Below are 26,749 nucleotides of genomic sequence, written 5' to 3'. Positions count from 1 at the left end.
CTAGACTAAAACCGTATTCCCCTTTTTGGTGGATAATAGATATTTGGAATATACTATATATGAACAGAATTCACAAAACATAAAAAGGTTTTCTAGTTAATGGTAATTTTCCCAGATTTATGCATTTATAATTAGGACAATTTTTCCATTAAATCTTATTTCTAGCTTTGAATGAAATTTAATACAATTGTGATCATATTTTGACTAGTTTATCACTACCGTTTCATTTTAGGACAGGAGTTGATTCAAAACTTTATCAACCTATAAGTAACTTTAGCGCAACAGCCAAACATGGCTTGGACAACTGCATATCCTACTACAGTTCACGTGCCTATTATTAATGGGCAGAACTTGGAGCCCTTATATTCATTGATTTTTTACAAGAAGATTTAAGTGTTGTAGACTCCTACAACCCACACTTGACAACCTAAAAATGAATCAAAAAATTACATCATTTCAACTGGGAAACCTACAACCTTCTTGACTAACTAGCTATCCCTACTTTGTTTTCTAGAAATATCTAGGGTAAAAATATAATAATAATAAAATGAACTAATCCCCAAATTGAAATCTGGGGAGACATGATCTGTCGAAATACAGTAAAATATCCATCAAACTCACTGGGTATAGTGTATCACAATAGATGAGGTCAGGTGCAAGTCCCGGATGAATCTGACAGAAGACATGGCAACAATAGTGAATTTTACCACAAAATTAGGAAATTACCTAAACAAAAAAGAACGAGATAAACTAGTTGATCCTTCATTAGTTACAGTTAACTTTTCACGGGCAGAATTACCTGCTTTTGATTTTAAAGTTCCCTTCTTAGTGTACTTTTTCTTAGTGTTAACAATCTACCATGTCAAGCTCTTCCTATGGACCTGAATTTAATCATTCAAAATTCCAAACCCCGCACTAGCTCTGCAGATATCTCTTAGGGGTCTAGCATGAGGTCCATTGGGGAAGAGATTGAGTGAATATATGTACATGGTATTTTACACCAAAAAATTAAAGCATATCTACTTTCCAGGCCAAATTTCTGCAGCCTTCTCCTCCATTGCATATTTTCCTCCCTTATTGAATAGCTATGCAATATGCTTGCATTCCTAATGCAAAATGTACCGAGCAAGTGATAGGAGTCATTGTATTTTATCATGATATTTTGCACAGCAGCATAAGCACACTAATCCTGATGAAAGAAGACAAATCAAACTTATCTAAACTGTCTTCATCATTTTATATTCCAGACTGTCAGTCGCATACTGCCGGGTATAACTGATAACACCTTGTGCTACAATTGCTGAGGTAGTGGCATACCTTATTACATTATGCAATTGAACGTGATTCCTATAAATTTCTGGTTGGATGACCAATCTACTCATTATCTCTGCAGAACATACATAACCATACCAGTTAAACACAGCCCTGCAACCATGTTTTATAAATTCGTGACAAAAAGCCTAATATTTTTTACTAAAGTGCCTCACCTGCAATAAAAGCATCACTGCCAGCAGATCTGTCATAACTAAATCCAGTCAAAAAGGGATCTTCAATCCCTGGTACCGAACCATAATATAATGTTGTGTAGTAGTGTAGTTTCGCACCATCATTCACAAGCAGAATCTTTAGGTCATCATGCCATAATGATGAAAGTTCCTCCGGAGTATGAGGGTCACACTCTAGCAGTTCCACTTTTTTGTACTGTTTCCTGATAGTTCTCTTGAAATAATCCTTGTCAAGCAAAAACTCCAACTCTTGCTTGCTTACCATGATAACATTTGAATAATTCCATGCTTTCTGAATAATCTTCCATGTCTCTTCCTGAGGCCTCCAAAGGGGTAAAGGTAAATTTACATCAAAGAATATATCACCACCACACTTCTTTGAGAATTTGATTGCAGCAAAAAGTGTTGATTGCATGGGTTTGGTAAGAAGAGACATAGAGTTGAAATGAAACATCCTAGCCTGCATAAAAAAGTTTGTCCCATCTAATCAATGACACGCCATTCAATGCCAGCCAGTAGTCTTAAACATTAAATCAAAAACACAATATTGCAATTTTTTTCATCAAAGTTATCTCAGCTTAACTGATTTTTCTAATTATCATTTTACAAGAAAAAAGGTAAGGATAATAAAGTAGATAAACAAGAAAGGCATTGAGAAAAAGATGCTCCCCAAATAAAGGCTACCTCTCTCAGTATGTCCTCATTTATCTCAGAACTAAGAAGAGAGTCCTCAGCACATGGTTTGATGCACGTTATCCCCACTTTGCTATCTCGATGATTCAGTTTCATATAGGAAATTGAAGTGGATGATGAGGAGTCAACTTGTAAACCACGAGTTTGGACATTGTTCATATTCAAGGTGATCACCATTTGACGACCATATGCATCATTTCCAACTTTACCCATAAATGCTACTCTACGTCCTAATCTAGCAAGTTTGATAGCCACATTAGAAGGGGGTCCACCTCGTGCCCTTACCAAATATGCAGGATTGCATTCCAGGCTATTTGGTGATAAATGAAGGTCTGCAGACACATATCTGGCTGAAATGGGAGTAAACTTGCTTTGTGCTGCCCCAAAACAGCACACCAAAGGTGGCCAGTTAAACGCAACGTTATTATTATTTCCTTCATCATTTTCTTCCACCTGTAGATCTAACTCAAGAAATTCATCTCTCTGTGCATCCCCCTCACCATCTGACAGTACAAGTTCTGTCTCTATGCTGATATTTCCCCTGTGACCGTTTCCTCCATCTGTCACACTGTCTGCTTCTTCAGATTTTGAATCTTCACTATTATTTCTCCTGCCTATCTTCTTTGCTACAGAAATAGAGTTACCTACAGTTATCAATGAATAAAAAGCAAGTCTTAGAAAGGCAGGCAACTCTCCAATATACAAAAACATTTTAATAAGCAATCACGTAAATAAACCTTGCAACACCCTCACCAAAGTTGACAGTCTTTGAAGAAAAAGAAAGCTATAAGAGAGTAGAGAACAGTCGAAAAACCTCAAACAAAAATAATCAACATTGCAAATGTAGAACACTGAGCTTGTACAAGAAAACAAAAACTCTATTCAACAATTCCAAGTGCATGTACATGTACATGACAAGAGGATTCTGTTATCACAAGATAAATATGCAACTGGAAGGAATCTTGTAAAGAAACTCCAACTGAGATAAAATCCAAGGGTGGCAGTTAAATAAAATGCTAAAAGGAAGCTAACACTGGATTACTAAATATAATACAACATTGATGTGTGCTTGGCAAGAAATACCCACATTTTCTGCTGCAAACAAGGAATTCACTGTTTGATTCAATGGGGTACACTGAAATCGATATGACCCCCTAAGGAAATGGTACTTCTGCCAATGAGCAGTGTTATGATTCCTTATTCCAAGTAGTCTCCATCCTGCTGGCAAGGATTATGTATTTGCAATATGGAGTTTGGAAATCTGAAATAGGATTCTGTGGATGTATGATCCACAGCTCCTCTTTCAGGTGTGGCAGAGGATAGAGCAAGCCAACATGTAAGGCATTTGGCTGAATGGCATAGAAAGAGTATACAGGCAATATCATATAGAGCTGATCTTTGAATTCATTGATTTAACCATTTTCTAATCAAATGGAGCCATACATTATATTTAACCTGAAAATGATGTTCACAATTGCACAATTGAGCCTACATTTAGTGTATAAAGCTTTATGTTTGGGCTGAGTGAAGAAATTGTTTCATAACATGCACATATTTATCCCAAGGCAGCTTAAATGTAAAGCATTGAGGAGAGAAATGTTTACGGTTTCAATTTGCTTGTATAATTGAAGATGGGAGGATGTTTACATTTAACCGGAGGCCTAGGATTCCCATAATAATTACCAAAAAATTCTAAGCAAGAATTACAATTGGAAGTTATACTAAAGAGTCACCCATAGTGTGTCTAATGCTCTTGCAGAGTAGCTTTGTAGCTTTAGAAGCATAATGATTGTGCTGTGAGGTATGAAGATGATCATTTTAGAATATACATGCACTATAAAAAGGAGGCAGTTGTGTTCGCATTAGGTCACAGTTAATTCGTTGATGAGATCCATTAAGATAGGTACAAAAGCTCATCAAGGCATCAGCAGATGCAATGCTACCCAAGCTCCCTATTAGACAGCTTGGGTTGCCTGCATAAGGATCAACCACAAACAAGAAAATTTAACAGTCTTTGACATTAGGTCACTGGTAATTTGTTGATGAGATCCATAAAGATAGGTACCAAAGCTCATCAAGGCATCAGCAGATGCAATGCTACCCAAGCTCCCTATTAGACAGCTTGGGTTGCCTGCATAAGGATCAACCACAAACAAGAAAATTTAACAGTCTTTGACATTAGGTCACGGGTAATTCATTGATGAGATCCATAAAGATAGGTACCAAAGCTCATCAAGGCATCAGCAGATGCAATGCTACCCAAGCTCCCTACTAGACAGCTTGGGTTGCCTGCACAAGGATCAACCACAAACAAGAAAATTTTAAGTCATTCACATGACTGGCAAATAAGAATGTCTGTGGAAATGTTGGAGAATCTTGAGAACTGCAAAGTTTCTTCCAAATGTGAAAGACCAAACTTACTTGAAGCAAGCTTCCTCGGGCAGCACTTTGTGGTGACGAATCTTGTATAGCATCACATCTTGAAGATTATATTTCACAAATGGCTACAATTAACTGTTGTAGGTTGCACTAAAGCTGATAAGATAGGACATGCTGAACACCAAATGAATAGATGTGTTTATATTTTTCATAATAATACCATACAAATATTCTGGTGAGTGCACAAGCATGACAGTTAACTTGAACGTTCAGCTACCTTAAATGCATTCACTACATGTTTTAGATTAAGAAAATGAAATTGCCAAAGTATCTCCAATTGATGTGATGATATTATTTAATTTTTATTGTAAATTAAAAAATCGAAACAGTTGACTGATCAATATAAAGAACATTCAATTGATGTATACTTGAGAAAATGTTTCTGAATGGTAAGTTTTTGTGTGTCCTCGCTGCATAAGCAAAATTTGATCTACAATGCAAATTGAAAGGCATCCATCTCAGTTTCAAATGATTGTTGGAAACTAAGGGATGCACACACATTTAACAAACATAATGCATATTTTAGGTGTTAAAAAAATCCTAAACAAACATTGGCATGCAAAAGTTGCTAAAGACAAAAATTTCAAAGCTTTTCCTACCTTTATCACAATACTTTTATCTGAGCTCACTATTTTCTAATTTAAGAAATGAAAGAGCCATCTTTTTACACCATGAATGACTCCCACAGAAAAAGATATTATTGAACATTTTGTAAAGGTTGCTGTTTGTGCATGAGTTGCAATTGATTATGGATAATTTGGGAGAGCCACTGGATCTCTTGATACACAGTTAATTTGGAGATGATAAATTGTGATACAAATCGGGAGTACTTTCTATAATTTTATTTTTATTTTTGAAAAAAGGGAAAAATGCTACAATTGATGAAAAGAGGTGTACAGACTATGGACGCTTAAAGAAAATATTATGCAAACCACATCAGCAACATGGAATGAAGCAAAAAAAAAACATGAAATCAGGAGGCAGATGAAGTGAATACAATTGAAGGCATCCATTTGTAACTCTTCTCAATACTTTGACTTTCATCTAGACATGAATGCAAAGCTTACTAAAACAGATACCATAGATGATAATGCACATTAAACATCTACTAATATAGGTCGTATCCTTGCCACTATAGATCTTATACTTTCCCTTGCGAAGCCACTAGTGATGCAAAAAACAATTAATGTTGTTATTGAACATTAATCATTGTTGTGATTAGATACATGGGAAAGAAGGGAGGAAAGACTTCTCATGTTGCAAAGCAGCCATGCCTGTGCAGAGATTAAATCTTATGAATTGAATACGGTCCTCTCACCTTTGTCAGGCATCCGGTGTATGTCTGTCTCAATGAAGCTTTCAATGCTAGTAGCATGCCTCTTTTGGGGGTAGTGTTGATGGTGTTTTCACGCACTATGCAACGCAGAATAAAATACCAAAGGTACTCTATCCTCTCTTGAATAAAGACTCTCAAATGCTGAAGATTTGCAAAGGATCACTTGAGATGACTCCAAGGTTCTCGATGATAGGTCTTAATGTGTTGGATAGCTTCAATGGTATGATGTGATTTGTTGTACCTACGAGGGGACTTACGTAGTATCTTGATTCAATCTCAATGGTATAACGTTCTTCAAATGGTGTTGCAATATCGTTCTTTCTACTTCTACTAATTGTTGATAAAAAAGGTGAAAAAGGAGTAGGGTTTAGGAATGCAAGACAATGGACAATCTCCAGTGAGCTCAACTAAGCTTGCTTTGACATCTTATGAACATCTCGACAACGCTAGTGCAATCTTCTAAGGGTGGTTCGATGATTTTCAAATTACTAAGTCAAACACAAACACCTTCAAGTTGAAGCATATCAATGATGAATAGTAATTTAAGCTTAAGCTTAAGCTGAATGATTCTAGTTGACCATGCAAGGTGAGTATGCAATCAACAAACTACTAGTGGTATGGATAATGGAGCTTCACTATCAATCATGCACATGTATCTTTCACTCATCTAAAATACTCAAAAGCAAATTTATTCTAATTTTTTTTTTTTCTTTTCTCAATTATAAGCTCTCACAAAAGGGATGAAGAAACAAGCAAATGCTCCAAAACTCAATAAGTCACCAACACTGCAATGATTTTTTTAATTTTTGAAACATCAAGCAACAATTCTTCAAAGTCTTTTGATTGATCTTCTCTCTAATTTATGCTTCTAGTCTCTAATTTCTCATCTGATTTTTCATCTAATATGATACAAATGAAATGAGCTGAGCTAATATAGAGCTCTCAATTACAATAGATGGCCAAGATTAAATCAACATCAAGGGCCCAGATTTTGCCACCTAAACCCTAATTAGGGTTGTTATTACAAAATACCTAACTTATTGCAAAGCATTAAATGACAGCCAATGGGAATATGACATCCATTTGGCACAAAATACGAGGAAACCCCTCCAACAGGAAAATTTTATGCCACGTAGGATCAAAACAAACTTTCTTCTAGAATCTTATTGCCCTTATCCTTTTCTCTTTTTGCAGATTCAATGAATATGGACGTCAAATATTCTATCTTGGTTATTGGGACAACAAGCAGGTCTTCAATTGTTCTTCCAGGTAATTGACCTCATCCAAGCTCGAAGCGAAAGTTGTCTCCCAATCTGGCCCAAAGTCTCTTGTCTTGCTGGCAAGTGCAATGAATGAATGGATAGCATCTAGCTATTTTCTCAAAAGGTGCTCCATTTGGTTGAAAGAAGATAATCTTCACTTTCTCCATCAATTCTTTGGCAACAATGTTGATTCCTTCATTCTTTCTTTTCTCAAGAATAATCTCAGCCACTTCTAAGATCCTATCATGTATTGAATTGATTGCTTGATCAACTTGTGTGCACCCACCATTGATGTCTTCAAATATGAGCCTCCTCATGCGAAGCAAGTTACTCCACTGCTGAAAATCAGGTGACTGTTCATCTTTTATCATCCCTTTGCTTATCAATGTTTGTCTTGGTGTAGTCTTCATTACTTGCAAAATAGGTATGGTGAAGTCCCTAGTGTAGACAAAGGTCTCATATGCTATCTTGAGTGTCTGAGTCCTTTCAAGGATCGCTATAGCCTTATCAAATATCTTCACTAACACCCTTATGAATGCATTTGCCCTTCTAATATGTCTTAGCGATCCAAGCATCCATCAATTGTGCTAAGGCCTTTATCTTTTCAAAATCATCAACTATATCTGGAGGAGGTAACGATGATAGTGAAGTTGATGGATCATGTTGCCTTAGTGGAAATTTGAGTTGCTGGAGGTAACCTCTCAATATATTGTTCTCCTTCTCTAATTTGTTATTCTTTTCTACTTCCAGCTTGAGCATGTCATGAACTGCCTTCACTATGTCATTCATATCTTCCAATGCTTGATCAGTGGTGGGAGGACCTAGATTGATTGTCTCCAAATCATATCCTTCAGCTGTAATCACATCTTCAGGTTTATCTACCCTTGGACTGGCAATCTGTATTATCCTGGATCCTTCTTCATCTATTGTCATCTTGGACATCACGGTTGATGACGTCTTTTCACATTCCTGATTTCTATCCAGGTAGCTACCTGGATCAAAATGATCTTGTTCTTCTTCTATCACCACATTCTTTGATAACCTTTCTCTCAACCATGCAAGTATAGTCGTTCTCTCTTCTCCAACCTGTAAATGATGTTCAATTTACATTCAATATGCAAGTTATATTCTAGTTGATAATATCTTGTTCTATGTATTACTGATTTAAAATATAAATCTGACTATCTTCTTTTGTATGGCAGGTGAGAGGGGCATTTATTAATTTTGATGTCCTTTCTCACAAATGCCATTTGATATATATAGCAAGCTGGGTACAATCAAGCAATGCCTTGACCGGTCATGTCTTTTAGACATGGCCGATCAAGACATTACTTGATCGTGCCCCTTTGCTAATCACAATAATAATACACGGTGTTCATTTAACAACCAATACCAATCGGTGTATGCTTACATTAACACCCGATAACAATTGGTGTATGCTTGTCTTAACACCCGATAACAATCGATAACAATCAGTGTATGTTTATTTTGCCACCCGATATTAATCGGTGTATCACCCGATATCAATCAATGCAAACTTATATTAACATCGATACTAATCGGTGTTTGGTTGACCCGATAATCATTTGTTTATTATTAAATAAGTTAACCAATATAAATCGGATTGCATTGGTTAACCCAATTTAATAATCAGTGAACCCAAATAATGTAACCGATATTAAATCGGGATTCTATGCTATAGAATGATAATCGACAGTTAAGCATTTGATCGAACTAATTAGATTGATCATATACAAATGAAGAATGGTTTATCAGATGAAGGATTAATAGCTTGAAGTTATTCATCATAATTATCGATAGGATAAATGATTGAATGAGAGACTTCATTTATCTCTCATTCAATCATTTATCTTACCGAAGCTATCATGCATTAACACAACCTGCATCTCATTCACTTGTTGTTCTTGTCGTGTAAGAGATGTGACTTCTTGTTCATCATCTTCAATTTTCACATGTGTCATTGTCTGGTCTGTCATTGGTTGGCCTAGGTGAGGCTATCTTGTCGTGGACCACCTGTTGTTTTCTTTTATCACTCATTTTGTGATCAATACTCGTTTCAACTGCTTGATTCACTTCTACTTGGTGTACAGATGAGGTACTAATAGAAGGGCGAGGTGCTTGACTAGACTTGTGTTTCTTCTTTGGATGTTCTTCTAAATTATCTCCTTTTTGCTTAGATCCCTTGGAATGAGCTGAATGGGTGGCACTTTCATTCTGACTTTCACTTTCCATCTCTTCATCAAAAGACTCCACTTCTCCCATCATCTAGAATGTCACTTGAACACCTTGGTCACTCAACATATTGATTTGTGCTTTTGTCCAAAGCTTTGTGTTTGATAGGACCGGTTTCATTAAGTCCTTCAAGTCTATGCTCTCTACTTCAATCCAATTGACCTTCACCTCCCTGTTCTTTTCCTTTTCATATACTGGTAGAAGGTGCTTTCCATTGTCCTTTGTTTGATCAATAATGTTGAAAATCTTGGTTACTCTAATGATCTCAATAGGTAGCCCGGAACACATTTTCTTTCTTATCTCCAAATCGTAGGTGCATTCATGAAATGATCTTCAAGGTGTAGCTTGTGTTTATGCTTCCTTCCACTAGTCTTCTACATGTTGTCGTAAGGATCTAAATTGTCTCTAGTGTTGAGACATGGACCAGCTAGGACTCGAACCTAGGACCTTCCATACGCTGTTGGAGTGCTCTACCACTAAAATGCTGGCCCCTCTTGGACCAGTCCATCGTCGATCCGGGTGTGGCTTATTTCCAACACCAACACCCCCTCTTAAGCCACACCTCTCGTGTGCTTGAGGCTCCTAGCCTGGACCTGGCTCTGATACCATGTTGAAACATGGACCAGCTAGGACTCGAACCTAGGACCTTCCATACGCTATTGGAGTGCTCTACCACTGAGCTACTGGCGCCTCTTGGACCAGTCCATCATCGGTCCGGGTGTGGCTTATTTCCAACAACAACATCTAGGAGTATACGGCATTAGAAGTAAAGACTTCCATTCCTCATCTATCTTCTCTGTTGTCTGCAATGATGGACACACTTCCAAGGATCCTCCTAGTGAAATGGGAAACAAAATCGTGGACTTCAATTTGTTCTTATGTACCTTGTTATATGCCATTAGTTGCCTAACTAGCTCAAGCAATATCAGTTTATCAGTGCAATATCTTGGCAACATATAAGGCATACAAGAGCATCCTTGGACCCTTATATAAGTGAACTTAGGAAACAAAATGAACCATGCACCAAACTTCCCCACCAACTCCTTTGCTCTCAATTATCCTCATCTTGTACCAACTGGTCCTTTGTATGTTAATCATGCGTAGTCACAAGTCTTGGCGAGTGAATATATGACATATGAGCCCATGTAGAACGTCTTTGTATGCTCAAGCCTCTTGAATTGTATATCAATGTTGTTGCTAATAATCCTCACCCAGTTGATTATGTCTTTTGCCCTCAAATCAATCTCTATGAAGTAAAACATCCATGTCTCGAACTGGAAGGCCAGTGGAATCCCAAAGACTCGACTAATAAGGGTGATCAACTCTCCAAATTCTTCCTTGAAGTCAATCCTATGGAGCTTGCCCGAAAGCTTAGATTGATGGGGTCTACTCTTTAGCACCTAGTACTTTCTATTTATCTCTTGGCATTGGTGGGGATCATCATCATAAACTACCTTTGTGGCATCCTTGCTTTTGCACGCCATGTTGTTGAATTCTGGCATGTGGAAAGCCTCGCTGATTGCATCTTCAGAAAGGTAGGCGAGCACTCGAACATATGGTGCCACTATCATTCTCTTACTCGGATCATAATGTCTAGCACATTCCACAATGAGTTCGTTGCACTGTATTGCTAAAGGGAAGCCTGCCGCCTTCACAATGCCACTATCCATCATCATCCGGGATCATCCTATCGGTTTGGTGGTGTACAATGAGCCTTGAAACTTGTTCATGTCAATCTGGCCTAGGTTGATATCGCCCACATTGCCCCAAAATGATGTGATTTTGGATTCCACAATGACGTTCTATGAATCTTCCTTGATGAGGGACTGCCTTGCTCCAGCCATCCTACACCTATGAGAGTTGTCTACATTAGTTTTGTGAAATAATAATTGATTTACAAACAAAACTTAACCGCCTAAACTGGTATGCATAACCCTAAGATGGATAACATAAATTCAAACCCTAGCTGCATCTTTAACTCTTCACCAAATATGATATGATCATCCTAAATGATAATAATCAGTCCCTTGACTCTTAAAGATGATCAAAATGCACTAAAGAAATACATCTAAGATGGAAATTGATAAATGACAAAGAACACCAGCATTAGAATAAGGTCTGATATGACACAATTAATCTGTCTCTGACTTGCAAACAAATCTAAAATGTGCTGGTAATCGATTCCCATACAATATTGTCTTCTTTCAATGCTGATGTAAAGGCAAATCGCCTTATTGACAAAGTAATTTGCTGCGACCGGTGAACAAACAACCAATCTGAATCAAACGCTAGCTTCATAGGCAGGTCGAATTGGCATGTAGAACCCTTAATCCCTATGAAACAAAATCGTCTTATGCTGATAAGGGTGATTCGCTGTGGCAAATGAATCTATTGTAGAAGTGATCTGACACAGTCACTTCTGGTGTTGACAAGGATCGCTGATCAAAATGAAGGACACACCTCATTAAGAGGCCATCAAATTCAAATGATCATCTTGAATGAAGTCGCCGATTTGTAGAAATGGATTCACTGCCTTTGGGATGCAATCGTTGTATGTGAAAGATGAATTCGCCAGCTTTAGGATGTAATCGCTGAGAAGTCCTGGTGCATTCGCTGCATAGCTAAATTATCTAAGCTGTGACATCGCTGATCAAAAGAGGATCGCTGTGTACTAATTCATTGTCAAACCACGTCGCTGGTCTAAAGTGAGAATCGCTTTTCATGAATTCATCAAAATCACATGGCTGTCTCTCACTAACCAGTTTGCCGATGAAGTTGAGTTGCTGATAATCAGACAGAAAGTTGAATCGCAAATGTAAAGGCAATGTCGATTTTGAATTGATCAAATTAAATGATCAATTCAAGCTTTTCTTGCAATTAAAACAATAAGGTGATCAGATCAAAATTATTTAATGCAGCAGAGCTGAATGAGAACACCATACTGTAAAATCGTGACTTTTATGCAAATTGCCACCTAGATCAAATGCATGGGATACATCCATTAATACGGATTACAATCTATGCTCATGAAGGACCTCGAGTTTTGCAACTTGAGTCACTTGGTGCAATTACCTTTGCATCATTAAATGCAATACCTTGCATTGATCGAATTAACTCAAAATTATAGATTTCAAATGCATTGTCATCCATTCATAGAGCGCACCTCATTCATTAAATATAGCTCAATTAGTCTTGCCAAGCAATCTCGAGTTTTGCATCTTAACTCACAATTGTCTTTCATTCCCATGCTTAGAACTCTTAAACATTTGATCTTCGATTATAAATCAACTGGCTACATCAAATTTAATGATTCATGTTGACCTTCGTGACATCATGGGTATCAACTTTAAATGTATACGTCCTGTTCAATCACTCTCATCAAATGCCTTGTATTCATCGTTTGAATTCATTCTTGAACTTTAAAACTCACATCAAATGTGGTAAATGAATTTCATCATGGGAACTCAAGTTTTTGAGGTGGCATTATTAAATTATTATACCTTGCACACGCTAGAGTTGTCATTGCTCTTTGTTCATCGCATTCATTAAATGACTTGCATTGTGGAAACTCAAGGCGTTGTCCTCCTCTCTTCATCCCAAATCGAACTTGACTTGCTAAGAAAGATTGCTCTACTCATAGATCATTGTGGTCAAAGAACGAGGCATTTTGGTCAAAGGACGAGGCGTTCTAGCCTAGAACGGATGGTGTTCTAGTCTAGAACGGATAGCCTTATAACTTAGAAGTTAGAACGTCTAGTGTTCTAGCCTAGAACGGATGGTGTTCTAGTCTAGAACGGATAGCCTTCTAGCTTAGAACGTCTTGTGTTCTAGCCTAGAACGGGTGGTGTTCTAGCCTAGAACAACTTGATAATGCAATTGGGTAAATGTTCTAAGTCAAAAGATGAGACGATTCTAGCCCTGAACAAATAGTGATCTAGCTTGGAACGATTGATGTTCTAGTCTAGAACGGATGGTGTTCTAGCCTAGAACGACAAACTCACTTTCATGCCTTAGCCAAAAAAAAATTATTTTTTTTATTTTTGAAGGTGGATCGCTCTAGCTCACTTCATGCTGGGCTATCTTAAAAGAGACTTTGACACTATATTCAAAACTACAACAAAGCAAAGAGGGGTCCCCATTTGTGATGGGGCAATGTGTGATTTGGTCACAACAAGTAGCCAACTCAAGATTTTTATGAAATGGTAAATAACTACCAAAAAGATACATGGAGAGAAAATCTAGGACTGCCTTTTGCTATTTGTTCAAGATTACTACAGGTTTCTTCTTATCTCTCCTACAAACATGTAATGTCCCCTTTTGTAAATGCCCTAGTTTTTGCACTCAAACCACAATTCCAAGTAAGAAATGAAATAGAGATATCATTTACCAATTAGATCCTAGTTGAGACCCCTCTACCAAGTTTCATATAAAATTGATCTTTCCTACTAAGGTTAGGAACATTATCATAATCATCATCGTAAATTACATAATGTGCATGTGGGATTCAATAATACTTTCTCTAAAAATCCATCCACATTATGGAGCCCCTTGGGAGATCATACAAGGCACCTCAAGCCTATCCATCAAGCCAGGGAGCACAGAATGACACCCGCCATTCGGCCTCCCAGACTCACTCGGGGTTGCTCTACTTTAGTGGAACCTTATGCTACTTGCTGTTTAATTTTGTGATCAGATTAGATAGACAGTAAATCAAACATAAATGCACAGAATATATCCTGGGAAAACCTTCCTCTAGAAGGTGAAAAACCCAGCAGTGAATGTCTCTGATTATATTTATCAAATAAGGATATGATTTTACAAGGTTACTTCACTTCTTGAAGCTATATAAATAAGTCAATCACTCTAGACTGCTGTGATATAATCCGAACTCCTATAGGATTCTCAGACTGCAAAAGGATGAATAATGATCTTCGATCTGACTTGAATGTATTACCTAATCTGCAGATGAAGGAGGTCAATCTGTTGTAGGATGAATCCAATCCACTGAGGCATGTATTTGGTCTGCCAATTCAATCTGCTTCAATCTGCTTATATTATATGATCTGCTAATTGTGTATATTAAATCGTCATGTTGGAATGTGAGACAGATCGAACTATATATCAATATCAAACAACACGTCGGCTCTTCCCAAACATCACGTCTTTCCTCAATGCTTAACCAACACGTCTCTTCATTAAGGCGAGTTCGGTATTAGTTATATATATATTAATAAACCGCTTTATTAATCTGCCAATATAAATCAAATGTCGACATTATAGAATTCGAACTATGTATTAAATGCGTAAGGCCGATTAGGCCATCCACGCATTTGATGACAAGTCGACCCTGTAGGATCCAACCGATGCTATACAACAACACTCCCTCTTAGCTAGGGAGGAATCCTCCTTGATATATGAGTCACGTAGTGACATCCACCATGGCTACTCCCAAAGGGTGAATAAGCATAAATGCCAAATCACGAAGTCTCTCACATGAAATCCACCATACCTACTCGCAGAGGGTGGAACAAGGGTTGGAACCTCAAACTTCTCTCACAGAGAAGAATGCACAACAAGGGTTGATACTTCAAACTTCACTCACAGAGAAGAATGCATAAAAAGGGCTAATACCTCAAACTTCTCTCACAGAGAAGAATGCTCAACAAGGGCTGATACCTCAAACTTCTCTCACAGATAAGAATGCATGACAAGGGCTTGCACCTCAAACTTCTCTCACAGAAAAGAATGCATGACAAGGGCTTGCACCTCAAACTTCTCTCATAGAGAAGAATGCATTATAATACATATCAAGTAATCAATGATGCTGAGACTCCCTCTCGGCAAGGGCTTCATTGGTGCAGGAGCACGTAACCCAAACGTACACCCGGAGGTTAAAGATCATGACATGAATCATTTCACTCATATTTGAGTTTATATGGTCATTTTAATGTATTTTGAGTCATTATGAGGTCATATGTAAGGCTAAAAGAGCCAATTGTAATGAGTTGTCCAAGTTGTCCTAATAAGATCTTGATTGGGTTTATGAGGTCAAATTTGTATAAACAAGTCATGAAAGGGTAAAAAGGTTGTAAAAGGTCATTTGAAGTCCATTTTGATGTATTTGGAAGGTTCATGTGAAGTCTTACAGGTTTGGAGTTCATATTCATCAAAGTTGTCATTTGTGGCATTAAGTGTTGTCAAGCAACAAACCATGTTCTAAAAGTTGCAAACCAAGGACGGAATTGGTCTTGGGAAGTTGTAACTGCCATATGGATGTGTGGAGGTTATAAAAACCATCATTTGGTCGAATCCAATGGGGTGTGTGTATGATTGGAGGAAGGAAATGAATAACATTTGAAGTTTTTACACACTCCACATTGTTTTCTGGGTATTGCAGTCTAATCATTCACGTTTTTCTTTATGAAAAATCATTTGTCTCCATTGGAAATATATTGGATATGATAATGGAATGAGTTAACTCTGTTTTCCCTTTGATTTCATTTAATTTCAATCATTTTGAAGCAAGTTATGCAAGATTTGGTGAAAACTGTCAAAAAAACCCTCCAAATTGGAGTTTGTGGAGAGTTTCACTAAAATCTTTTGATTGCACCATTGGAAATTGTTGCAACTTTGGTGTTTGCTAGAGGGTTGAATTATCTTTCAAATGAATTCAGTTTCAATGTGATTGGTTAAGTTTTTTATGAGATATTTGATGCCCTAGCAAGCTAAATATTGAATTTTTTGAGTTGTTTATGACAGTAAAAGGTCTCAGTACGGAAGGCATAACTCTTAACTCCACCGTTGGATTGTTCTAAATTTTGGATATGGTTTTATGAACCTAGTTTTCTACAGCCTCACCGAAGCGATCTTCAAAATAATGTCGGATTTGAAAGTTATTAATAACAGAGTACGGGTCTATCAGATTGTCATTAACTAGGACAGCATAATGCATTGTTTTGGTCTTGATTAGCATTTAAAGGGTTATAAAATGGTATGATGGATTTGATATTGGATTGGTTGGTTGATATTAATCTTGTTAGATTCCTCAAACATATCAAGGTTGCAGATTGATGATTATTTTGGGTCATTAAGCACCCTAGGATTGAGACTCCATGGTTGATTTGGGGTTCTTAGTTGGTTTTTCATGATGCTCTGCATCATTCATTCTCCACAATTCCAGGCTTGTCTTGAAAATGCACAAATTTCGCTTTCGCAAGAGGCTTGGTGAAAATGTCAGTTGTCTGTTCCTCAGTACAAATGTATCTCAACTGAACAACATTCCTTTGTACCATATCTTTGATATAGTGGTACTAAATCTCTACATGCTTCGTTCTGTCATGAAATACTGGATTGACTGAAAGCTTCACACAGCTTTGGTTATCACAATGTATGGTAGTAAGCTCCAATGATTGTCCAAACAATCCTGCAAGGTGCTTACGAAGCCACATTGCTTCGCGAGTTGCCACACATGCTGCAATGTATTGTACCTCTACAGTGCTCAGAGCTACTGAAGATTGCTTCCCGCTACACAAGGAAATCATAGCAGATCCCAAGCTAAAACAACAACCAGAGGTGCTCTTCCAATCAATAACACTCCCTGCCCAATCAGAATCATAATATCCTTCAAGAATCAGGTCCACACTAGAAGAGTATTTCAAACCATATCCAACTGTGCCATGCAAGTATCTCAAAATATGCTTGGCTGCAACTAGATGTATCTGTCTAGGTTCACTCATGAACTGGCTAAGTGCACTCACTGCATCGCAAATATGTGGTCTAGTGTTAACTAGATACATCAAGGACCCAATCAATTGCCTGTACATAGTAGGGTCCACAAGATCTGAACTAGTTGCAGCTTCCCTCAATTTCTTCAAGTTATCAAGATATCAATGGTGTACTTTCCTTGACTTAGGATAATCCCATTGGGCCTCTGGCAAACTTCCAACCCTAGAAAGAAGTGCATGGGTCCTAAATCCTTCATCTCGAATTCAGAAGTCAACTCCTTACATCTATCAATGAGATGATCTTCTACGGTAACAAATAGGTCATCAACATAAAGTACCAAGATCAACATATCGCCATTGAATACCTTGAAGTAAAGGTTTGGATCACCATCATTCTTGCATAAACCCAAACCCACTAAGTATCTGTCAATTCTTTCATACCAAGCCCGAGGAGCCTGTTTAAGACCATATAGTTTTTTTCAATCTACACACATGAGACTCTTTCCCATGAATCACAAACCCCTCAGGTTGCTCGATGTAGACTTCTTCTTCAATCACACCATTGAGAAAGGCAGTCTTCCCATCCATCTGATGCAACTTCCATCCCTTAGTTGTTGCAATGGCAATGATTGTTCTACTAGAAGTATAGCGAGCAACAGGAGCAAATGTTTCTTCGTAGTCTATTCCCTCTTGTTGAGAGAAGCCATGAGCGACAAATCTAACATTGTACTTTTCAATGCTGCCATCAACTACATGTTTTATCTTGTACAACCACTTGGAAGATACAACAGACCCTTTTGGTCTAGGCACAATATCCCACACAATCTTGAGAATGGATTGATAGTCCTCATCCATTGCATCTTTCCAAACTTATTGTTTTGCGGCTTCCTCTACACTAGAAGGTTCAGACTCAATAAGATTACACATTAATGCAACATAACCAGAAAATCTCTGTGGTCTTTTGCTTTCTCTGAATGTGCCTCTAGGAGCGGCAAATTGTTTTGCTTCCTTCATAGTGTTTCGCGCCCAAAGAGGTCTCTTTCGAGACACAACAATATCTCTAGGCCCATCAATGGGATCCAAAGGTTCAATTGGGTCATTACTCATATCAGGTTTTGTAGTCTCCCTCTGAATCTTAGGAGCATGATCAACATTCATGTCTTGAGGGGTCTCATCATCTTTCTCCATGCACGAGCCCTTTGATTTCCTGAATGCAACATCTTCCTCAAATGTGACATCCCTGCTAACTTCTATTTGCTTCTGACTAGGAATGTAAATACGGTAGGCTTTGGAGGTTTCACTGTAGCCCACAAATATTCCCTCTTGCCAGAAGGTTCCAACTTCGTTCTCTTGTCCTTGGGAGTATGAACATACACAAGACAACCAAATATTCTCAGGTGGTTGATATCAGGCTTGATATCTGAAAAGGCTTCTTCAAGAGTCATATTTTGTAATATTCGATGAGGACATCTATTATGAACATACATTGTTGTTCTAGAGGCTTCTGCCCATAGAAAAATATCAAGGTCTTGATCATGAATCATAGCTTTTGCAACTCCAACAATAGATTTGTTCTTCCTTTCAGCAAACTCATTTTGTTGAGGGTTGTAAGGAACACAGAACTCCCTCTTGATCCCTACCTCTATATAGAAATCACGAAAGCTACTCGAGGTGTACTCACCTCCATTATCAGACCTTAAAATTTTAATTTTCTTTCCAGATAAATTTTCTACAAGAGCTTTAAACTCTTTAAACCTACCTAGGACTTCATTAGACTCTTTAGACCTTAAGAAATAAATCCAATTCTTCCTAGAATAGTCATCTATAAAAGTTACATAATACAAACATCCACTTAGGGATGGAATTGACATTGGATCACATAAATTTGAATGTACAAGATCTAGTATTTCTTTAGACCTACTTTCACTGCAATGAAAAGGACTTCTAATATTTTTGCCCATAGCACAACCTTTACAAGTACCATCATTTACATGAATAAGTTTAGGAATACCTTTTACCATCTTCTCCAATGATGGAAGAGCCCTGAAGTGAAGATGTCCAAGTCTTATGTGCCAGAGTTTGTTGGAACTGGAAGAATCATGAATAAGAGCTTGAATAGGGAGAGTGGAGAGTTTGTATAAACTCTCATGTCGATTTCCAATCACACGAGCAATCTTGATGCTGGAGTTCTTAGGCCAAGCAAGAACTCTTCGTTCAGAAAATGCAATTTGATAGCCCTTATCCTCCAAGGCTGAAATGGACACAAGGTTTCTCTTGATCCCTGGCACAAACAATACATCACTTAGGTATAGAGAAACTCCAAATTCAAGGTTTAGAGATGTAGCACCAACTCCTCTTACAGCATAGCGTGCATCATCCCCAATAATAACTTGGAGATGTGACTCTTTCTCCACTAGATCAGAAAGGTGCTCCCGATAACCGGTGATATATCGAGAAGCTCCACTATCAATTAACCATGTATCACTATCCGTAGGAACATTGCTTGATAATGCTGATATGAAAAGAAAACCATTGGAGTTATCTTCAACCTCCTTCTGAGATGAGACTTCATTGATGTTTGCTCCTTGATGATTAGGTCTTGTCAAACAATCTTTTGCAAAGTGACCAAACTTGTCACACATAAAACACTAGATGCGAGAGAGATCTTTCTTCCTCTTCCTAGAATCAAGTGCAGAATCTGATTTGAAATCCCTATTCTTTTTGAAGTTGCCCTTCTTCCAATACTTACGTTTCTTGGTAGATTGAGTGGCAAGAACATGAGTATCTTCATTTTGAGAACTTTTGATAATTCCTCTAGAGGTCAATCTTAATTCTTCTTGAATACAATCTGCACGGAGTCGATCAAACTTATTAGGAAATTTGGATCTTCCAGTTATGCTTTGGATAAATGGCTCCCATGAATGAGGTAGGCCATTCAAGGCTAGCATGACAAGGTCTTTATCAATCACTTGATCCCCAATTGCGCTTAGTTGATCTCTCAATTCTGAAATTTTCATGAAGTAGGTGATGACTGAATCTCCTTTTGCCATCTTCACTTGGTGGAGTTGCTGCCTCAGGGCAAGAGCCCTACTCACGTTGTTAATCTCACATAAATCTTCCAAGGTTTTGAACATATCTCTCGCAGTTTTCATCTTGGATATGAGAGGCACCAAGTGATCCCTCATGGAGTCGATTAATATCTTCTTTGCTTTGATGGCATTTTTCTTGAATTAAAGCTTCTCCTCATGATCTTCAGGTTCGGATAAATCCTTTTCCTCCACAAATTGAAGAAGATCATTTTCTTCAAGTGTAATGAGCACTCTAAACTTCCATGAGGTGAAGTTAGATGCGCCTTCAAGCCTATCTTCGACTTTAAGACCGTTCACCATTTTCGAGACTTAGAGATACTGCTCGACAGAGAGAGAGGAGAGAATACTTAGAAGTTGTAGGGAATCTGATCACGATCTTCTTTCACCGTGGCTCTAATACCATGTTAAATTTTGTGATCAGATTAGATAGACAGTAAATCAAACATAAATGCACAAAATATATCCTGGGGAAACCTTCCTCTAGAAGGTGAAAAACCCAGCAGTGAATGTCTCTGATTATATTTATCAAATAAGAATATGATTTTACAAGGTTGCTTCACTTCTTGAAGCTATATGAATAAGTCAATCACTCTAGACTGCTGTGATATAATTCGAACTCTTGTAGGATTCTCAGACTGCAGAAGGATGAATAATGATCTTCGATCTGACTCGAATCTATTAAATAATCTGCAGATGAAGGAGGTCGATCTGCTGTAGGATGAATCCGATCCACTGAGGAATGTATTTGGTCTGCCAATTCGATCTGCTTCAATCTGCTTATAGTATATGATCTGCTAATTGTGTATATTAAATCGTCATGTTGGAATGTGAGATGGTTCAAACTATATATCAATACCAAACAACACGACTTCTTCAAAGTTGGCTCTTCCCAAACATCACGTCTTTCCTCAATGCTTAACCAACACGTCTCTTCATTAAGGCAAGTTCGGTATTAGTTATGTATATTAATAAACCGCTTTATTAATCTGCCAGTATAAATCAAATGTCGGCATTATAGAATTCGAACAATGTATTAAATGTGTAAGGCCGATTAGGCCATTCACGCATTTGATGACAAGTCGGCCCTGTAGGATCCGACCAATGCTATACAACAACACTTACATCCCTCATATGTGCATTCTCCCCTCCATAATGAGATAGTTTGTTGTTTTAAGTATTCAAAAATCTTACATATATAATATATTATGCATAGACATCATAATGGCAAGAATTGCAACATATAAATATATATTAGTAGCAATACATTATCTGCATAACATTCCTACTTCCTATCAAGTAGATAATAATTCAGCCAGATCAGAATGCCACGTATTATGCATCATACCAAATGCTGGAACAGCATATAGGTCTACTGTCTAGTTTAATTAACTGTGAAACTGTAAATCTATTGCTTGAACAAATGTCTTATTTTCTCCTATTCCCCCACCCTCTTGGAATGGTCATTTTATTGTATACATATCTCTCCTTCATGGGTGAGGAGTCATGTCCTTCCTAATAGCCACGTCCTTCTAAAAAGTGTTGTCTCCTTAAATATGTCCATTGCCTCTTAGCTTACTAAACTGCTGTTAATATTTTAAATTAAACTCATGTCTTTTCAGGCATTGTATCCTTTGGGAACTCTCAGCCATCGCACCCCTTTGGAGATATTTTGTTTAAATATTTGTTAATACTTCACATTGCCAATCAAGGGAATCAATGTCTTAGCCTTTTGTAATCGCAGCCTCTCCTCTACATTATATTCTCCTTAACATTTGCGATTAATATATTTTATATGCCTTTATCTAGGAGTTGATAGTGAGGTCGGCTATCATAGGATTTATATTTTATTTTATTGTTCATTTCATAAAGGAGTTGACCAGTAACTAGTGATCACAGTTAACTATCATTTCAGCCAGCATTGGACGAGGAGTAGAATGAGGTCTATTTTAATGGTTTGTTGAGTTTTACAAGTCTACCAATTAACGGGAGGAATCCCATTATATGGTGGTCGATTTGATAGAAAATGGTTAAGTCTTATAAGTAAAGCCATTTTCCATATAGCTGAATTTTATCATTTTATCTTTTTATAGATGGGATGGATGAATCATGGTGGGGGCATGACAGTCTGCCCTTCCCAAAATTGCTTGTCCTCAAGCAATGTCAATTTTATCCAATCTTTCAAAATAAAGATGCCTAAACTGACCTTTCAAGATTTGTCATCCTCAGATGCTCCTTGTGTTATAATTGGCTTCTTAAGTTGCAATTTTGAATTAACTTGTAACAACAGAATCTAGAGTTGTCATGGTTTGTAAGTTTCTCTTACTCTTGTTCTCATCACTTCAATTAGGTTGTCCCAAAGTTTGCATCATATCATAGATATATGAGGATTAAAAGTGTGACACACATCTACATCCTCATAATCTAGATCAAGCAAAAAAACTAGAAATCTCATTTTACCATAATCATAGATAATCACGGGGCAGATGTACATGCTGGAAACACATCAAGTATTAACCAAACACGAAGCATACACATAAAACACAGAGCATAGACGTGAATATTTGCAGACACGAAGCATATACGCAAATACACATGTTGTTAGATCCTTCTTATTGACTAGAATGCATTCATTGATCCTTTACCCTGCAAGATGGCAAGATCAATGCTCCGATACCATTTGTAATGTCCCCTTTTGTAAATGCCCTAGTTTTTGCCCTAAAATCACAATTCCAAGTAAGAATTAAGAAATGAAATAGAGATCTCATTTACCAATTAGATCCTAGATGAGACCACTCAGTCAAGTTAGATATAAACTCGATCTTTCCTACTAGGATTAAGAACATTATCTTAATCATCATTGTTAATTACATAATGTGCATGTGGGATTCAATAAAACTTTCCCTAACAATCCATCCACATTATGGAGCCCCTTAGGAGATCATACAAGACACCTCGAGCCTATCCATCAAGCCTGAAATATCCCACCCCTGTTGCCAATTGGAAGGTTTGCTTTGCAGAGTATTTGTTGAGTTTTTTTCCAAAATTGATTTTTTCAATATTCTGATTTTTTAATGTTTTTTGCATAAACTGAAAATAAAAGCTGATCTACTAAAAGAACACTTCAATAAAGACTAACAAATAATTATGTCAACAACCCATTTAGCAAATTGCATTAAGAGATAAATTTTTGGGACATACCCTTTAGCAACGCATCATCCAAACAAATTGACAAAAGCAAATGATGAAGTTGAAAGGTCTGATATGAATTTATTAACAGCAGCAACAATGATTTTCGCAATTTGATGAGCACAACAGCCCCTTTGATTTCAACGTCTACTTGCCAGGAGAACAAGACCACGCTCTAGTTTGAAGCTTATATGGTTGAACAATGTTGAAATGGCCTGATGGTTCCTTCAGATCTGTACGGCCTGTTGTTTATCTGCTGATCCGGATTAATTAAAGCTGAAACCCTGAAAACTGCTGCCCAAAACCCTACGCTACAACTGAGAGATGGTACGGCCTGATAGCACATGGTACGGCCTGCCTATAACAATAACACCTGCATTAAAGTCCCTTCAATTCATCTCAGATCTAAACTGTGAATTATAGCTAAATATTCAACCTTTGGGAGATCTCTCACTCCTGTAGGCATCGATAATTGTGAAGGATTTCGTCTTCACAATCTGAAAAAACTCCAAAATACTCCAAATGGGCACTCAAAATGCCTTTTAACTCCCAGACTCAAAACCCCACACACCTTCTTGTGAATTTGCATTTTTAACTTTATTTTAAATGCCCTTTATTATTTAATTTGACCATTGACATAATGGGCGTTCACTTTATTGATAATTTGACTTTATAAAGTCATTTTATTATTATTTTATAAAGTAACTTTATAATTTATTTAAAAGTCACTTTATAATAAAGCAACTTTAATTTATTTAAATAAAGCATTAAAGTTAACTTTACATTAACTTTAATATTTAAATATTTATTCATAATCATCTCCTGGCCACTGATACTGACAACGGATGCTACACCTGTGGCCCACTAGTGATACCTGAAGATAGCAATACCTCCTTAAAAATAGGAAGTCGGCTCTAAGCCCCTGAAACACCAAACAAAACCCCCTGCAAGGTCCACGAATCCCTGGATGGGTTCCCTATCCACTGTATTAGCCTACGAGAACCACTGTTGATAGGCTAACCCTGCTAGAAGCACTAACACTAAGGAAGGCACAAAAATGGGGACATTACAAAGCCCAAAGCGCATGGAATGACACCCGCCATCCGGCCTCCAGCCCCACACGAGGTTGCTCTACTTGGGTGGAACTTTGTGCTACTTGCATCCCTCCTATGTACATTCTCCCCTCCATAATGGGATAGTTTGTTGTTTTAAGTATTAAAGAATCTTACATATATACTCTAGTATGCATAGACATCGTAATGGCAAGAATAGCAACATATAAAAATATATCAGTAGCAATACGTTATCTGCATAGCATTCCTACTTCCTATCAAGTAGATAACAATTCAGCCAAATCAGAATGCCACGTATTATGCATCATACCAAATGCTGGAACAGCGTATACGTCTGTTGTCTAGTTTAATTAATTGTCAATCTGTAAATCTATTGCTTGATCATATGTCTGTTGCCTCTTGGCTTTCTAAACTACTATTAATATTTTAAATTAAACTCATGCCTTTTCAGGCATCGTATCCTTTGGGAACTCTCAGCATCACACCCCTTTGGAGATATTTTGTTTAAATATTTGTTAATACTTCAAATTGCTAATCAAGGGAACGAACATCTTAGCCTTTTGTAATTGCAGCCTCTCCTCTCTACATTATATTCTCCTTAACATTTGCGATTAATATATTTTATATGCCTTTATCTAGGAGTTGACAGTAGGGTCAGATATCATTGGATTTATATTTTATTTTAATGTTCATTTCATAGAGGAGTCGGCCAGTAACTAGTGATCACAGTTAACTATCATATTGGCCAGCATTGGACAAGGGGTAAAATGAATTCTAGTTTAATGGTTTGTTAAGTTTACAAGTCTGCCGATTAAAGGGAGGAATCCCATTATGCGGTGGTCGATTTGATAGAAAATGGCTAAGTCTTATAAATATGGCCACTTTCTGCATAGCTAAATTTTATCATTTTATCTTCTTAGAGACAAGGTAGATGTATCATAGGGAGGGCATGACAAAACACTCAACACCTCATGGATATTTTGACTCTTTTGGATAAGGGCGATGTGAGTTGATCTTGCATGAGCCAGGAATCTCAGATGATGTGTGAGAAGGCAGAACTTGGAATACACAAATTGGTTCTACTCACTTTCTGAATGCAAGAAACAATCTATGGGGTGTTTATTTTTGGCATACTTGAAATGGGATATGAGGCATAATCTTCCTTGTTATAAACCTAACAAAAATTTCAAAGAATAATACCTCACTTGACAGGTCCATTGAATTGCCAACCTGGTGGTATGCCTTTATGATACTTGTATTGAGATATAGGCAATCGAGCATTAAGTCTCCCTGAAGTAAAATGACAGCAATTTGACCACAGAGCACATTTGTGACCTAATCATCTGTAGGGAAAAACTTTATCAACTGGGATGCATTTGACCTTCCTCACATTTCAAGCATTGGAAAAGTATTTTTGAGTTCTATATGTTGGTCCTGGTATTTTTGAATCTAGACACTTGTGAAATGTTCTTGATAAAGCCAACGTATAGTTCCAACTCTAGCAATGTTTCCAAGATTGACAATGAAAATGGATTTCATGGTCATGGGAGCATTTGGCTCTCATCGCCAATGATTATTCTATGGCATTTGGTGGAGGCTTAACCTTGTGAGAATATGCCGTCTCATAGAGCTAGCATTATTGTGTCAATTTTGTCTTTGCTGCCTCAAATTGGTTTGGGAGGTTGTTGGACATGATTTATCAAAAGAAAATTGGCTTCATTATTGTTCATGATTGCTATGGTTGGTTCCAAAAATTATTTCTAGGCCTGCAAACTGAGGCTAGGATCATGGCTTGATGCTTATGAGCACTATGGTTGTTCAAGGCTTGTTTTGACCTTCCGTATCAAGAATAAGACCACAAATTTTTGTTTTCTTGATGATTTGGGGATTGTGAGGGCTAAAACCCTTTTTTGAGGTATTTGTGGCAAATCAGATGGCTGATTCTTGTGCTTCACTTTAGGTTCTAAGGAAGCATAGTTGGATCATGCAGATTTTGGGAGTTGCAACACTATGATTGTTCAAGGCTTGCTTTGACCTTACATATCAAGCATAGAATCATGACTTTTTGTTTTGTTGATGATGCTGGATTTGTAAAGGCCAAACCCGTTCTTGAGGAGTTTGTGGCAGAAACACTAGATGGCTGATTTTGGTGCTTCACTTTAGGTTTTAAGCAGGTATCATTGGATCAA

General features: G+C 37.4%; 1 protein-coding gene across 4 annotated transcripts in view; it reads right to left on the bottom strand.

Annotated features, from left to right (window-relative positions):
• Positions 1–332: 332 nt before the first annotated feature.
• LOC131029758 (fructokinase-like 1, chloroplastic) overlaps positions 333–26,749 on the bottom strand; it is a 47,733-nt gene continuing 21,316 nt past the window's right edge. Inside the window, exons 3-7 of one of the 4 annotated variants that reach the window (XR_009102823.2) lie at positions 2,190–2,842; positions 1,488–1,965; positions 1,318–1,387; positions 800–1,106; positions 333–672 (exon numbers count right to left, since the gene is read on the bottom strand). Coding sequence is in view for 3 of the 4 variants with exons in the window: in XM_057960405.2 (XP_057816388.2) it covers positions 935–1,106; positions 1,318–1,387; positions 1,488–1,965; positions 2,190–2,842 (1,373 nt within the window). In the remaining variant the exon portion in view is untranslated. The other 3 variants (XM_057960407.2, XM_057960405.2, XM_059211193.1) reach the window with 3 other exon arrangements.

Source organism: Cryptomeria japonica, chromosome 9, assembly GCF_030272615.1.
Source record: "Cryptomeria japonica chromosome 9, Sugi_1.0, whole genome shotgun sequence".
In the NCBI taxonomy this organism is placed as follows: Eukaryota; Viridiplantae; Streptophyta; class Pinopsida; order Cupressales; family Cupressaceae; genus Cryptomeria; species Cryptomeria japonica.
Note: the sequence above shows the minus strand (reverse complement) of the source record. Positions and strands in the feature narration are given on the sequence as shown.